We start from the raw sequence: 14,969 nt of genomic DNA on the forward strand, positions 1-14,969 counted from the left end.
AGATGATGCGCAAGCGCAGAGAGCACACTCGTGCGCGAGCGCCGTCTGCTCCACTCTTTGACGCGTGCGACCTGTCAGCCCTGGCTGTGCGACCATGCGCTCAGAAAGCCGGTGTGCCGCTGATCGTCGTATCGCTGATCTCATTGCTTCTCGCCGACATTAGAAACTACTCTATCCTGCCGTCGAAGGTAGTGCGATATTATCAAAAAATTGCAAGGGTGTGCACGTTTCAAAAACTGCTTATTGGAGTTCTGTCTCATGTTTGCTGCGCAATTGTTTTTATGTTCGTTCAGCAAGTAGCGAGCTCGGGCCGCCGGTCAGCATCCCTGAGGAGCCCGACAGGATTCGGTCGGGCGAAGAATTTGCCATAGACGAGATCGACGAAGTGGACGGCGATGTTTCTCCCGACACTGTGATACGCCGGGACTTCAGAGAGACGTGGCTCTTCGACGAGCAGGTCATTGGGTAAGGAGCGCCAAATTGCGATCTTATGAGAGAAAAGTCAGTTTCGCCGCAAGGGCGAAGCAATGAAAACGATAGAAACAAATTAGAATGTCATACAAAGAAAGGATAGCAACTCACTCCTTTAGCAAACGCTGCAGCGAGCTTCGTGCGGTCCATCGGCGTAGCCATGTGTAGGGTTCAATTATCTCGCGAAATTTTTCATTTTTTTTTCATGTGTATATATATACAAGCACTCATACAAACGCACGCACGAACATACATAAAGTCCCAACAACGCCCCTTCCGAAGAAAATTTCTGGCCACGCTACTGGTGCGGTCTATGGGTTCAACGCGAACATTGCGATTAGAGCGCAACACGTATAAAGCTATGAGCCATCTGTTGAACCGATGCACGTATCGTTGCGTATCTCTTCGTAAAATCCTTACTCGAGTACATTAGAAACACTATGTTGCGCTTGCATTCTGATAAGGCAAGCATTCTTTCGCTATAGAATAGGTGCAACATGCAAGAAGCCACAGATACTGTCTGCAGTCGGTGCATGTTGCTTTGAATGATGAGTAGATAAAAGCGCTAAGCCAACGAGAAAATAGTGCACGGCAAACGGTGAAACAACGTGCGCGTGACACTTTGCTGTTCCTCTTCCCTATCCTCCCTCTCTCTCTTTCACAGGCCGGACGGCGTGGCTGATTTCGCGGTCAGCCTGCCACACAGCATCACCACATGGTCGGTCCAAGCCGTCAGCGTTTCTCCAGCGGGAGGCGTCTGCGTGCCCCAGCCGCAAGAAGTCCGGGTCTTCCAGCCGATTTTCCTGCAGGTTGCGCTACCGTACAAAGTGGTTCGCAATGAACAGATCGAGGTGCTTGTCACGGTGTACAATTATGGAGCCGAGTCACTAAGGGTGAGCGTGAATTTTGTTTAGTGAACACTTGTGAAGGTACACAGCGGTCCGCTGTTAAAGGGAACATCAGAGCGTGTGGCGGCAGCTCGGCGCCACCACCGGCCAGCGGCTGCAACGAGTTTCGCGCACGCGCAGTGAGCCCCGTGCCCGGTGACCTTTCGTTGCGTGAACGGTTCACATTGCGACGATTCGAAGCGAAGAAACAGACGTCAGCGGTCGACGAACGATCACAGCTCACTGCACCTGCGCGAAACTAGTGGCAGCCGCTGGCCGGCGGTGGCGCCGAGCTGCCGCCACACGCTCCGATGTTCCCTTTAACAGTGGACCGCTGTGTACATACTTTCGACTGCCCTCCACCCCCCTTCTTATGTCAATGGTGTCGTTATGACTGTGACGCGCGTACTTTTCCAGTTTTGTTCGCAATCTTAAATATGTTCAAACGTCGAACACCTCTTTGCATAACTATTACGAAACGCTGAGCTCAACCACGTCACTGTTAGTTAGTATATGACGGTAAGTACTGACGCTTCCACGTCAATGGGAAGTGCGATATGCGGTCAAAGTAGCCGACTTTGTCCGTTCATACATGCTACTCATGTCTATATTGCTCATGTTATTTCGTAGATAAGATGAAGCATTTGACGCTATAAGCTTACGATACATGTTCATAGTTACCGTGAATTAATCAATGAAGTTGGCAGCGTCTAATTTTAAGGGGAAGTCGTGGCTGGCAAGGAACCGTTGTGCCAAACTGAAAATTAGTTGGCTGAGAACTAACAAGCGAAACTCGGGCAACTAGTTTTGGAAGCGGTATGTGGCTAGCCGGTTAACGTTGCATCGGCCTCAGTTCGCGGTCGTAACGTATCAGCATGCTCAGTTTTCTTATACTGAATAGGGCAACGTCTACATCTACGGCGTGGAAGGCCTATGCACTGGGGCACTGCCGGGAGAACGCTCGGAGCGCCGTCCCGTGGTGGTCGAAGCCAACTCAGCCTCCAGCGTCACCTTTCCCGTCGTGCCTCTCAAGGAAGGCTTGTTCGTCATCAAGATCCACGTCAGGAGCTCGAGGGGAGAGGATGTCGTCGAGAAGGAGCTCAATGTTGTGGTGAGCTGCTGGAAAAAATATTTACTACATAGCAGCAGTAGCGATGTCTTAAAGCGTCCGTTTCCAAAGCGCGAGGTACTGGGTTCGATTCCCAGTGCCACAGGGCAGCTACCGGCTTTTTATGATGACTAGAAAGGTGCTCCTACAAGGCGCTCAGTATTGTGAATACTCATCTCGCGAAGACGGCCTTTCGTTTTTTTCCTCTTCTTTCTCTCCCGTTCTAAATTTGTGCTGAAATACACGTTCTTCGACAATGTAAGATATTATTAGATAATTCTAGTTGATATTCTCTTACCAATATTTTTGAGTGCTCAGTAACTATGGACACAAAAGTGAGGCAAGTACGAGTGGCAATTTCTAAACGAAGCTTTACTTATGCATAATAACGCATTACTTGTACGCCGCATTTTCGATGGAGGCGAAAATGCTTGACGCCCGCGTGCTTAGATTTAGGTGCACGTTAACGAACCCCAGGGGTTCTAAATTTCCGTAGTCCTCCACTACGGCGTCTCTCATAATCGTATCGTGGCTTTGGGACGTTAAACCCCGACAATTATTATTATTATTATTATTATTATTATTATTATTATTATTATTATTATTATTATTATTATTATTTATACATAATGTAGTTGTATTTAAAATACTTATCGGAAGTACACTGACAACCAAGCAGACAGAAGGTGACAAGCGCTGTACATATTGAAGTAGATGTATGGGTAACGTCGCATAATGTTCAGTGCGTCAGCCATCAACTGCAATGCCTAGAATACGTAATTATTTGTCTGACAGAAAATAGCTTGCCCACTGTTTAATAGGAGGTCCCACGTAGTCCTTGCTGCCTATTCATCTGGTTTACGTACTTTTTTTTTTGTACACAGCCGCAACCACACTCACCATTCAAACCCCTCACCCCAATCGAACCTGTCTGAAACATTCGATGGGAATCGGAGAGGGGGGGGAGTGGGGGAGGCGCTGTGTGGGAAAACGTAACACGACACCAGAATTTGGCAACATGACATGATATGTAAACATCTTGACCCTAACGCAGGCAACCTGCCATGCGCCGTCACCGTGCTTTCGAAGGCATTTGATGGTTTTCGCTGAAAATTCTGAAGTATTTCTGGTAGAATGAGAGCGATTGTAAATGTACTAGAAAATTATGCAGCTTTCGAAGGTTTAATTTCTGTGGACAGCGCTGCTAGTTTTGCGAGGTGAGCGCAATTTATTTTTAAGTTGGTAGGTCACTAAAGGAATCCCATTTGCAGCCTGAAGGGGTGACCGTTGAGAAAAGCGTCTCCGTGCCCATTGACCCTGCGAACGTTCGCAGACGGAGAACCCGGAGCGTCAGGGGCGAGCTGTTCCAGGGTACGTAAGACTATTGAAGTTTGACACACATTGTGCCGTTTCTGCGGATGTTTAGGTATATGCTTTGTTAAGGCATTTTTTGCATTCCCCTTACCGTCATCGCGTACGGGGTAAAGAGAGTGAATGCCCCTGGGCAAAGTAAAGTGAGGCAAGCGCGGCAGACATCCGTTCTTGGGCGGTCAGTCTGTCGCTCCGCGTTGCAAAGTTCGTTAAAGCCAGAGCAAGCCTTACGTCTCATGTAACTAGCGACGGTTCCAATTAAGCGGACTTAGTGCCTCTTCGCTTCCTGTGACTGTCTTCGCCAACATCGTCAGATTTCCGCACACCTTTTGCTGTAGCTCGCGTTATCTTAAATAAGCGTCCCAACGAGTACGCTCCCCTCTGTTTGCGCTGTTAATCGTGGTAGTGTTATGAACATCACTGGCATTGAATGCATTCTACTCGTGTTTTCCTGTGTGCACAGAAACCATGCCAAATAACTTCATTGGCATCTAATTGTTTTCCACAGAAGAAACTATCAATAAAACTGCGAACTTTATAGCTGTTTAATGCATTTATATAGCGATGAGTGCATCACGTTTCGGACGTAACTGACCTTAAAAGTATTGCATTTATTTTGAGGGTAGCCATTCCTTCTTTTGCTGTAGGACATAGAGAGATGGAGTAGTCGATGTGCTATATATTCAATCTTTGCACAGCAATCGTGGTATTACAGAGCAAATCAAGGAACGAAAAGTGTACAGCTCTACATGGGATTCTGTTGTTGTGGAAATTCATTTGTCCTGCGTTGATTAAAGACATTCTCAACTGATGAAAATAAAACAAACAAGAACGGGGCAGGCGCTCATGAGGCAACACGAAACGCCATTAGTGAACCATATGTAAGCCCACTCGGTACATGTTTTCATTTCACCATGTACTGAAATGCCAGTGCTGATGTCTACAGATTCCTTGGATCCTGGTGCGAACCTCCAAGTCATCTCCGTGAACACGCGGTTGCCACCGGACGCAATCCCGGATACGAAGACCTGTTCGCTCTCGGTCATAGGTACGATAATTATAGGTTCATATGCGTTACTGAGCTATTTAGTTAACCGAAGTAAGGCATGAGAAAGTGAAAAACTTTACATGGAACAAGAAAAGAACAAGGGCTTGTTCATTGTCACCTTTTCACATGAAAAATCAAAATTTTTTTATACCGTATACTAGATACTCACGGGTTAACTTCTAACACGGTGTATTTTGCTGTTTTCCGCGTAAAGTGTCAAATAATTGTTATCTTTTCCAGAAAAGACCTGCTCCCAGATAGCAAAGGAGGCTAGCCTAACTTTACAGTTCAACTTTTCTATTACTGCCACGTATTTTAAATCTCCTGAGCCACAAAGTTAGAGCAGTACTGCAGCTTGGTCTGTGGTGCAAGCACAGGAGGCTGTGTAAGAAAATTAATGCACTTAACAAGGGGTCGGTGCCCATGTGTGGCGCCAGATACTCCTCTTCTCTCACACGAATTTTTCTCGTACTTTGAACAACCACAATAAAAAATAAAAAGCAAACAGACAGACATTCGCATATTGTCCCATTACTACAATATCAACCTTCATGCAGCAAAAAGGTTTATGCAAAAAAGGAGTAGGCGAATATATGCTGGCTAATCATTTTGCTTTTCAATAAAGATCTTTCTTTCCCTCTCTTGAGTGTCGCAATATAAGAACGGTCGCCTACTCGAACACAAGTGCCACATGATCACGAAAAGACAAGAAACATGGAAGAAAGAGTACCTTGCATATCAAAAGAATAACATCACAAGCTGGAATTGCACACAAATCGTTTGCTCGTACCGTCTGAATCCCTCTCGTGTTTTTTAAGGAAATAACTAGCACAGATAGTATTTTTAAACGAACAACTAAGTAAGGCTCGTTTTTTTGACGGAATCACCTGTGACGTCACTGTTTCAATCAACCGCTTGCTTTTTTTCTTTCTTTTTTGCAGGGAATCAGATCGGACCCTCCGTTCAGACGACGCTTCAGAACATCGAGGATCTCGTGACGATGCCCACCGGATGTGGAGAACAAAACATGATGCTCATGGCTCCGACGCTCTACGCCATGGAGTATCTGAAACAGAACAACATGGTCGACGAAGCGCTGGAGGAGAAGGGCTATCGATACATTCGCGAAGGTGAGGCCGAATCTCCGCGTTTACAGTAAAGAAAACTTGCCTCAACACGACTTGCTGCGATTTCGTGCAGGGTACCAGCGTGAGCTTTCTTTCCGAAAGATGGACGGGTCGTTCTCTGCTTTCAAGCACAGGAAGAGTAGCGTATGGTAAGCTTTACGTTAGTTCTATCTCTATATCGTATTTTCGCACTTACAACCCGTCCCTGCACGTAACAAACGTCATCACAAGGTCCTCTTTTTTCTTGAACCTCAAGACTGTTTGCTTGCAATGCCTCATGTCCAGGGTATAGGTGGTCAATGTATTCTATTGGGAAGTTTGTGCGGACGGTTGCATGTTGTTTGTGCATTGTGTGTAATCGTCGTCCAAGAACTACAGTTTGCCATATACCAGTCATGAAAATATGCAGGGGGGAGGGGAGGGTGAAAAAGGGCCACTTGATTTGCCATGATTGTTACGTGATTTGCCGCCGGCACTGCCGGAATCCTGCCAAATGTGCGGTTGCTTTTATCTACATGACTCCTCGTACGCGCCCAGGTGCCTTGCCTTGGTTTATTACAGTAATGTAAGTATGTAATTAATGTAATCAAAGGGCCTATTGGTATTCCTTGCCTTGCTTCACTGCAATTAATGTAAGTCTAAGTAATGAAAGGACGAATTGCTTTCCCGGTATTTTCTAACGAAAGTCATCATCAGTTCGTTTTATTGAATTCTTTATTCCTTTCGCCTCTGGTCACGTGACCTGCGGGACGCCTGCTACTACTACTACTACTACTACTACTACTACTACTACTACTACTACTACTACTACTACTACTACTACTACTACTACTACTAATAGTCATAGTATTAGTAGTAGTACGACGACGACGACGGAATAGGCTAGACTAAGACAGCTGCTGCTTCTTAGATATTTTAAGCTTATTCGCATGTCAAAGCAGAAAGACCTTTACCACGTTTTCTTCTTAACTTTTTTTTTTCCATATGATGTGTCGCTCTTAGCTGCATTGCCTTGATTCTGCCCACAGGTTGACGGCCTTCGTCCTGCGAATCTTTTGCAAGGCGAGGCGGTACGCCAGCATCGACCCAACAGTCATCGAGAATGGGATGCTTTGGCTTTCAGCGGAACAGAAGTTAGACGGCAGCTTCGTCGAAAGGAAGCCCATCATGCACAAAATCATGCTGGTGTGTGCAATACAAAATCTCTCTCAATACTATGGACACTGTTAGCCTCACGCGGCGTTTACAGTACGCTTCTTAGTGGACACTGGACCATAGTTCGTGACAGCCTACGAAAAAATGCAAGCTCCGCCCACCAAACTGCGGCGAGCCTACCTTTCATATGTGAAAGACAGTGCATTCTAGCTGGCTGCCGGTAGAACTGTAAGTACTTTTTCGTGGCTAATGTAAATAATACGCATAATAAGAGGTAAAGGTTTGTCGTTACTACCTAAAACATTATGTTTGGCTGAGCACCGATGCCGGAATTTACCAGGACGTTCAAGATACCAACCTTAAAGCAGCGACATAAGCGTGTGCCTGCATGGGCACACCCGGACTGGAGAAGCGCGCCTCTCCAGTCCGGCCGTGGTATGGGAAAGTCAACTATCGGAAACACTCGAAAAATGCTTGACGTCATGAAAAAGAGCGCACGCTATTGGATGGAGCATTTATACACATTCTCTGTGGGTGGAGCGTCGATGACTGTTGGCGGAGCTAACAATTTTTATTAGGTTGTAACCAACTTTAGGTAAGCGCATGCGATGCGCAGATATGTCTAGCATTATACGAAGGTAGAACTTGGACAGGAATGTGCGCTTGTGAACGTTCTATTGCAAAGCGAACACCTGCAAGCGAACTGTCAATTGCCGTTATTTATTTGTTTCAGTTCGCAATATGTTGTTTCTCCACTTGCTCATTTTAGGGTCGAAGCTCCTTAAAGCGGCACCCGTTCGTCTCTCGTAGTCGTAGTGCGTAACCAGTCGTAACGCTAGTACCAGATCTTGACCTCCAAGGTGGTGCCGGTGGGAGATTTTTCCTGTGCGTTGTTGAACAATAAAAAATTCGCAGCGTGCGCGTTAACTAAAAGCCGAATTCTTCTGTCTCTCATTCCCCATTAGCAGCCATTGGCATGTTCCAGTAGGAAACGTTAGTAAAAGTAGAAGTGTAAGTGTTAGCTAAAAGCCGACTTCTTTTGTCTCTCATTCCCATTAGCAGCCATTGTTTACCTCCAAGGTAGTGCCTGGTGAGATTTCTCCTGTGCGTGATTAAACAATAAAAATTTTGTTCAAGACGCCGTTGATTGATGAAATAAACCAACGAAAGACGCCAGATGTTTTCTAAAAGCAAAACAAAAGAACGCCAGATGTTTCTAAAGCAAAACGAAAAGACAACAGCTGCTTAACGAAAGACGCCAGATGTTTTCTAAAGCAATGGTTTTCTAAACAATGAAAATTCACAGCGTACATGTAAAATTAAAGTGAGCTGCAAGTCGTCATAACTCTCATCGAACCTTTAGTATAAACGCGCCCGATCTCACGTCGGTGATGATGTACTGGGCAGAATTCACGGAAGATTCACGGTTTACCGATGAACCTCCGCAGCTTCGCCCACTCATCATCATTCACTCCGTGGATAGGCTGCGATTTTTTTTTTGTTTTTGGGTAACCATTTCGTTTCTTTCTTTCTTTCTTTCTTTCTTTCTTTCTTTCTTTCTTTCTTTCTTTCTTTCTTTCTTTCTTTCTTTCTTTCTTTCTTTCTTTCTTTCTTTCTTTCTTTCTTTCTTTCTTTCTTTCTTTCTTTCTTTCTTTCTTTCGTTCGTTCGTTCGTTCGTTCGTTCGTTCGTTCGTTCGTTAGCTGAGAGGATATAAACATGAACCTCTTTGCAGCAAGCCAGAGTTAGAAGAAGACAGAACAGAAATTCATCAATTTTATAGATGATTGATAGAATAATTTCGCACATCAATAATTAGATGTTAGTGATCACGTGAGTCAGTAGGGAAGCCAAATGTAATCATGTAGAAGATTTACCTTAAGCTCGCGACGAAATCCCCAGTCCTTGGACGAGCCCCCACCTCTCTCCGTCCCAATACCGCATATCTTAGCAGCCCGAGTTATTGGCCGCATTTCTTCTAGTCTAGTGTAGAGTGAAACAATGACAGATTGGTTTGGTGCAGTCACCATGTGTCACTGACGCTCTCACCTCACCGCCACCCTCACCGCCAGCAGCCACGAGCTCCGAGTATCGCGTATCAATCGCCGAGCACTGTCACCACCTAGACAAGAGAAGGCCTACGCACTCCCTCCGTGACGTCATAGACCATGCCCGATGGAAAGGGACGACGCTATGAGCCCGTGGCTGCGGCCGGGCTGAGAGCGCCCCTGTCGCGTGTGCAGCGTCGACTGACCGAGTGAGTCCGCTGCTGCCACTGCATGAACGCGCAAACTGCGACCGGGCGATACCGTCCGTGTCCGTCGGGCAAGGTCTATGACGTCACGGAGGGAGTGCGCAGGCCTTCTCTTGTACTGTACGCTATAAGTGAATATGGCAAAAAACGCCTGAATTGCACCTCCTACCCCCCCCCCCCCCCCCCCCCCCCCCCCCCCCACACACACATCATGCTTCTTCTTTACAAAGACAGCCGCATGTAACCGCGCTTACAATGTGGCCTACAAAGCCATAAATGTTGATGCTTTCGTTTCAATTGCAGGGAGGTGTCCGTGGCGCCGTGCCCATGACGGCCTTCGTGCTGCTCACATTCAACGAGTGTATGCGCCCTCCCAGCGGCGTAGCGTACGACAAGTACGACATTTACTCGGCCAAAAACAAAAGGGTAATTATCACGACTACCCACACTCGCTTATTGGTGGCTGTGTCATAGGCGTACGCATGGTTCTCCAATGAAGGGGGGGGGGCAAGTTTGACTGCAGCCCCTCTCCCGTTGATCTATCCCGAAAGAAATAAGCTCCGCAATAGACGCAAACACGAAATGAAGCGATGACGTGCTTTTCTCGAATGCCTTGCATTGGTCCTTGGCTTTCCCGGGTAAAGATGGGAAGTGAACAGATCTTTCAATTTAACATCAGGAGTCGTTGGTTGCCATTAACGTCAAAAAACACGCGTAAGCATAACCCTGCGCATTAAAAAATGACGTGAAAAATCGACTAAGTAAAGTTACGGAGCAGAATTGGCACCCCACCTTGCTAAAAGGGCCGCCCCCTCCACCTACCCGCCCACCCTGTGCGCACGCCAATGGGCTGTACACTAGATCGCTAAGATGCGTTGACAGTGCCCGACAACGAAATTACACTTCATGGAATATACGTAAATCGTGCTGATATTCCACTTGTATGTAGCGACTCACACATTCTAAGCAAACTGTTTGTTTCTTTGGGGACCTCGCTATTGACCGATTTTTCTTTCCTGTAAGGACATTACGAAGTCGTTCCGGCAATGGTCTTTCTTACATGCGTTGCATCATGGTTGGATCCATCAAGTTGCTCTCGCCGCATTACGGAGGTGTTGGCTCTTGTTCTAACATTGCCAGGCTATCGAGACAGAGAATGCTATTCAAATTATTTACTCTTTATCTTACAAAACAACACTGCAAGAATTTTTCGGGTCTGCAGCTTGGACGGCGGTCTCCAGCTTGAACGGGCCACTGAGACCATGCAGACGCAACGCAGCGTTTATAATGCTGCATGCGCGGAACTGCGATGAGCGTGATATGAAGGTAACTTTTACGGAAGCGTGGAATCGCATTACATACTAAATTGAACGGTAACACAACAACACCCCCACGTTTAAACACTCCCAGATTTAAATGCACAGATATACTCGATAAAGTGGACGGGAGTACGACCGCCGCCGTAGTTCAATTGGTAGAGCATCGGACGTGTTATTCGAAGGTTGCAGGTTCGGTCCCTGCCGGCGGCAAGTTGTCTTTTTCTACACTGTAATTTCTTAACATTTGTATCATAATTACTACAAATAACGTCCCCTATTCTTTCCTTGGCTTGAGTGTCTGTTGGTTCTCACCAATGTTGTGTCGAATAAATTGAACAGTGTTAAAGATTAATTGCTCGTACACTTTCCGGCCTGTAAAGTACAAATTTAATCTGTTCGAAAACGAGGAACCCAGCCTTCAACAGACACGTACACAAGAAGAGAAGAAAGACGACCACACACGCTCTGTGGTCGTCTTTCTTCTCTTCTTGTGTACGTGTCTGTTAAAGGCTGGGTTCCTCGTTTTCAAGCTATGTACCAACAGGCCCAACACCAGACTCTTCTTAATCTGTTCAACTGAAGCGATGTCACAAGTACAAAAAAAAAGAAAAAAAACACTTCGAAAGAGTTTAGCTGTACTGCCTCCCAGACTAAACAAAAAAAAAGCACAAGTAGTACAAGACATTGTGCATCATGACAATGTACATCATGACATTGTACACCAAACCGTTAATACTGAGACGTCGTCCGTCCGAACATGTTGCCAGATGTCGCGGCGTTCACTTTCAAACGCCGCAAGCGTCCTACCCAGCGACCTGGGTTTCCCCGGCCTACCTATGATGTCCGATGTGGAAGACGTACCGGAGATCGACATGAGCGATGATGATATATGGCCCGACTGGATGGAGGCTACGACTCCTCCGATGGAGGCAGAATACGACTCGCCCGATTCCCTGCTGGAGGAGACCGGTGACGAGTCTCAAGTAAGGGATCTCTTATGATGCATGAGAAGTGGAAGGTCTGACAGGGCCTTAGAACTGACCGTGTCGTAGCGCGTTCATATAGGACCCGAACACGACGATTTTCTTTCGAGAAATGCTCCTACACATGCATGCTCGTTGAGGAATCATCCGTGCAGAACTGCAAAGCGGGTTTTTACTGCCGGTGTCGGTTATTTCTCTTCGCTTCCAAACGCGAAGATGTCGGCTCAGGACCACCGAATTTCGGTGTTTTACGTCAAGATTGTGATGCTGTGCTGACTTGGAGCATTATGCTGGAACCACTGGCGTGATAAACAAGCATTATAGTTGAAGACTTGAACAAGAAGAGGAAAATTTCACCAATTGGCAAGTCATGCTTTCCGCAGAAGTTGCGAAAAGTTCGCGACGCTACCTATGGAATAAAGTGAAGCGAATACACGTGAATGTAATAAAGTTTCACCACCACCACCACCACACGTGAATGAAGAAATGACGTGGACGTGACAACTGAATGGTGCCTCTGGAATGGTCAAGTTCAGATCAGATGGCCTGCAACGTAGGTTGCGGAACTGCAAGTCATTATCAGCAGCTTTTGATTGTTCAATTCCAGCTTTTTCCACCAGCTCTTTATTGTTCAGTGTGGGATTGTCTGCGATCGCCCCGATCTTCCATTCAATTCCCTACGAAATTTATCACCTGTCACACAACAAAAAGTCACAGTTTCGCCGCAAGGGTGAAGCAATGAATGCGGTAGCAAGAAATTGAAATGTCACACGAAGAACCAGGAGCAGCTCGATACTTGCAGCGCGCCGCCGAAGCACAAAGAAGGACGCCCTAAAACAACGCACAGGCATGCACAGGGAAGCGTGAACTAACAACTGTCACAGTTGTTACCTCTGTGTGCTTGCGCAACGCGCTGCAAGTGTCGACAATGGAGAATCAGACGCTCTTAGGTATTTCTTTTTCTTTTAAACTCTGGCGCGTGGAGTGACCCCCTGCGTCACCAGCCACACGGAGGTGTCTGATGCAAGGTGTACCCGGTGTTCTTTGTTTTTTTTCCCTTCCACACCACGAGAGAGTACAGAAAAGGGCCATTTTGTCGTGAGCGTGTCAAGGGCTGCGTTCAAATTGAAAGAAAATTAGGAGCGTTGCGTAATAAACACGCTCACGCTCCTCCGAGATTTGCTTATCACCAGCGGTACATGGTGTATATAAATAGCTCGCCGTTATTTCTCCAGCGCACACATGGCCTGTGGTTGAGTTGTCTAACGCAGCGCGCTGGGGAGCGAGTGCTTGCCTGTTCGTATGCGCGGTCAGGTACTTAGCGTTGGCAGCGACATAGTCGTTAACTCTACTGTATACTTTTAATATTCGTGCTTGACATTTAAAAAACTTGAAATCAGTGAGGCCATACTTTAGGAGATATAGTGTACAAGTGCAGTGGTTCGGACTCAAATTTTGGAAATCGAATAATTTAAAAGTTTTCTTTGGTAATAACGAAGCTTTCAGTAATTGGTATGGTTCATCTCTAACCATAACTGCTATCTCGCGGCGACCATCTGTTCGCAACAGCGTAGTCCTTTGCCACAAGAACAATAGCAAACTGGAAGCACCTTGTATACAGCTTCCGTCCTCTCCATAACTGGTGATAATGTTCACGATTATATTGTGTTAATGTTTAGCTTTTTGCAGCTTGTAATATGCATGCTTCGAATGCTGTTCATCATGTCCATTTAGTTTAGTTTAGTCTATTCATTTCCAGCAAGCATTTTTACATACATGTTCGATGCATATGGAAGCAAAATCCGCTATAAAGCAGCTTGGCAAAACTCCCATATTCCTTGTGTGCATGGCAGTCCATGGCAGAAAACACAGCGCACACTGATTAGACAGCGAATAATTAAAGTGTCATCAGGACAAGCGGTGGAAAGCAGTACATAGCGATATTAAAGTTATAATACAACAATATGAGTCATCTATGATTGGTGTATTTTTAGCTGTTAAAAAAACACCCTTTCAAAGAATATTACACTGCATCATAAAAAAATAGTTCTAGTATGTTTGTAATAGAAAAGGAAGAGGCAGTTATATTTTGTTGAGTGACTTTAAACTTATTTAAGGTATATGGTAACGTATATCTGTTTGAAATTCATAATTTTTTCGCACGTGTGGAAAGCACCAGTGTTCATTGCACCATGTCGGGTAAATTGCGGGACTTTCGTGTAAGTTTGCGATCTCTCTAAGCAACATAATGTCTTGGTTTACTTAATTTCAAAATTTCAAAATTGTCTTTAGTAATAATAGCTTGTGTAACCCTACTTTTTTTAATGATCGGGCTGTGAAAGTGAATAAACTGAGTAAATAAAACTAAATCCCTAGACAAATGCGAACACATTTCGCATACTTAACCCCATTTGAGATATTTAACCCCACTAAGCTTACCCTAGCGTTTCGCTTAAGTGTGCCTGCAAGTGTTCGTTTTTGAACCTCCCTAAGACCTACTTCCAGATACTGGGGCGCCATGCTGAGCTGGCCGTCAACTACCTGCGGGAGCACGCTTTCGAGAACGACGAGCCTTACGTGGCGGCACTCGTGGCGTACGCGCTCAGCCAGTCCAACAGCAGCGAGAAGTACGCTGCCCTGTCGGCGCTCAAGGACAGGCTCATCTACGATCCCAGTAAGTAACCATGCCACATCCCTTTGTCGAAGCCGGCTTCGAATGCACCGGCTGTGTAGGTGACAGTGGCGTAGCCGGAAATCTTTTTCAGGGGGGAGGGGGGGTAAAGGGACTCATTTTCTATATGTATGTTCGTGAGTGCGTTTGTATGTGTGAGTAAGGAAACGTCTGCGCTTATGGTGATTGTGCTGCGCAGTACATCTATAACTCTTGTTGGTGGATATCGATCAAGCCGGGAAAACCATAGCGCACACGAAGCTCTACTTCTACTTTTCCTTTCTTTTTTTTTGCAAAACATAAGGGATATTTGATGGCTCATTAGTGTGCATGCATCAACCGCAGCACGTCGTGAGCTCTGTCACAAGGCAATGTATGGAGGTGTCACGGGAGCCAAAGTTTCACCAAGTGGTCTCTTTCTTCTTCCAAGGCAGCCACTGCCTACCTTAGCGCGTTGTATGGATGTGCGTCGTAACCAAAAATTGGGGGACCCTTAAGCTTCGCCTTTAAGAGTTGAACGCAATAGTGAAATCCGGCCCCTAGTGCGCACTTCAACCACTAAGTGCATGGAAAACAT

General features: G+C 46.0%; 1 protein-coding gene and 1 non-coding gene across 24 annotated transcripts in view; both read left to right on the forward strand.

Moving 5' to 3' along the window:
* Positions 1-14,969, forward strand: part of LOC119407057 (complement C3) — a 171,286-nt gene that overhangs the window by 31,702 nt on the left and 124,615 nt on the right. For 13 of the 23 annotated variants that reach the window (XM_049419667.1, XM_049419676.1, XM_049419678.1 and 10 more), the window contains exons 18-27: positions 294-465; positions 1,136-1,364; positions 2,260-2,469; positions 3,738-3,837; positions 4,784-4,885; positions 5,827-6,015; positions 6,086-6,161; positions 7,041-7,197; positions 9,723-9,845; positions 14,215-14,395. In XM_049419667.1, the coding sequence (XP_049275624.1) occupies positions 294-465; positions 1,136-1,364; positions 2,260-2,469; positions 3,738-3,837; positions 4,784-4,885; positions 5,827-6,015; positions 6,086-6,161; positions 7,041-7,197; positions 9,723-9,845; positions 14,215-14,395 (1,539 nt within the window). The remainder of the gene's footprint in view (positions 1-293; positions 466-1,135; positions 1,365-2,259; positions 2,470-3,737; positions 3,838-4,783; positions 4,886-5,826; positions 6,016-6,085; positions 6,162-7,040; positions 7,198-9,722; positions 9,846-14,214; positions 14,396-14,969) is intronic. The other 10 variants (XM_049419668.1, XM_049419683.1, XM_049419674.1 and 7 more) reach the window with 7 other exon arrangements.
* Trnat-ugu (transfer RNA threonine (anticodon UGU)) lies at positions 10,876-10,948 on the forward strand. The gene has a single exon. It is a non-coding gene; the product is annotated as a tRNA-Thr (tRNA).

This window comes from Rhipicephalus sanguineus, chromosome 10 (assembly GCF_013339695.2).
Source record: "Rhipicephalus sanguineus isolate Rsan-2018 chromosome 10, BIME_Rsan_1.4, whole genome shotgun sequence".
Lineage (NCBI taxonomy): Eukaryota > Metazoa > Arthropoda > Arachnida > Ixodida > Ixodidae > Rhipicephalus > Rhipicephalus sanguineus.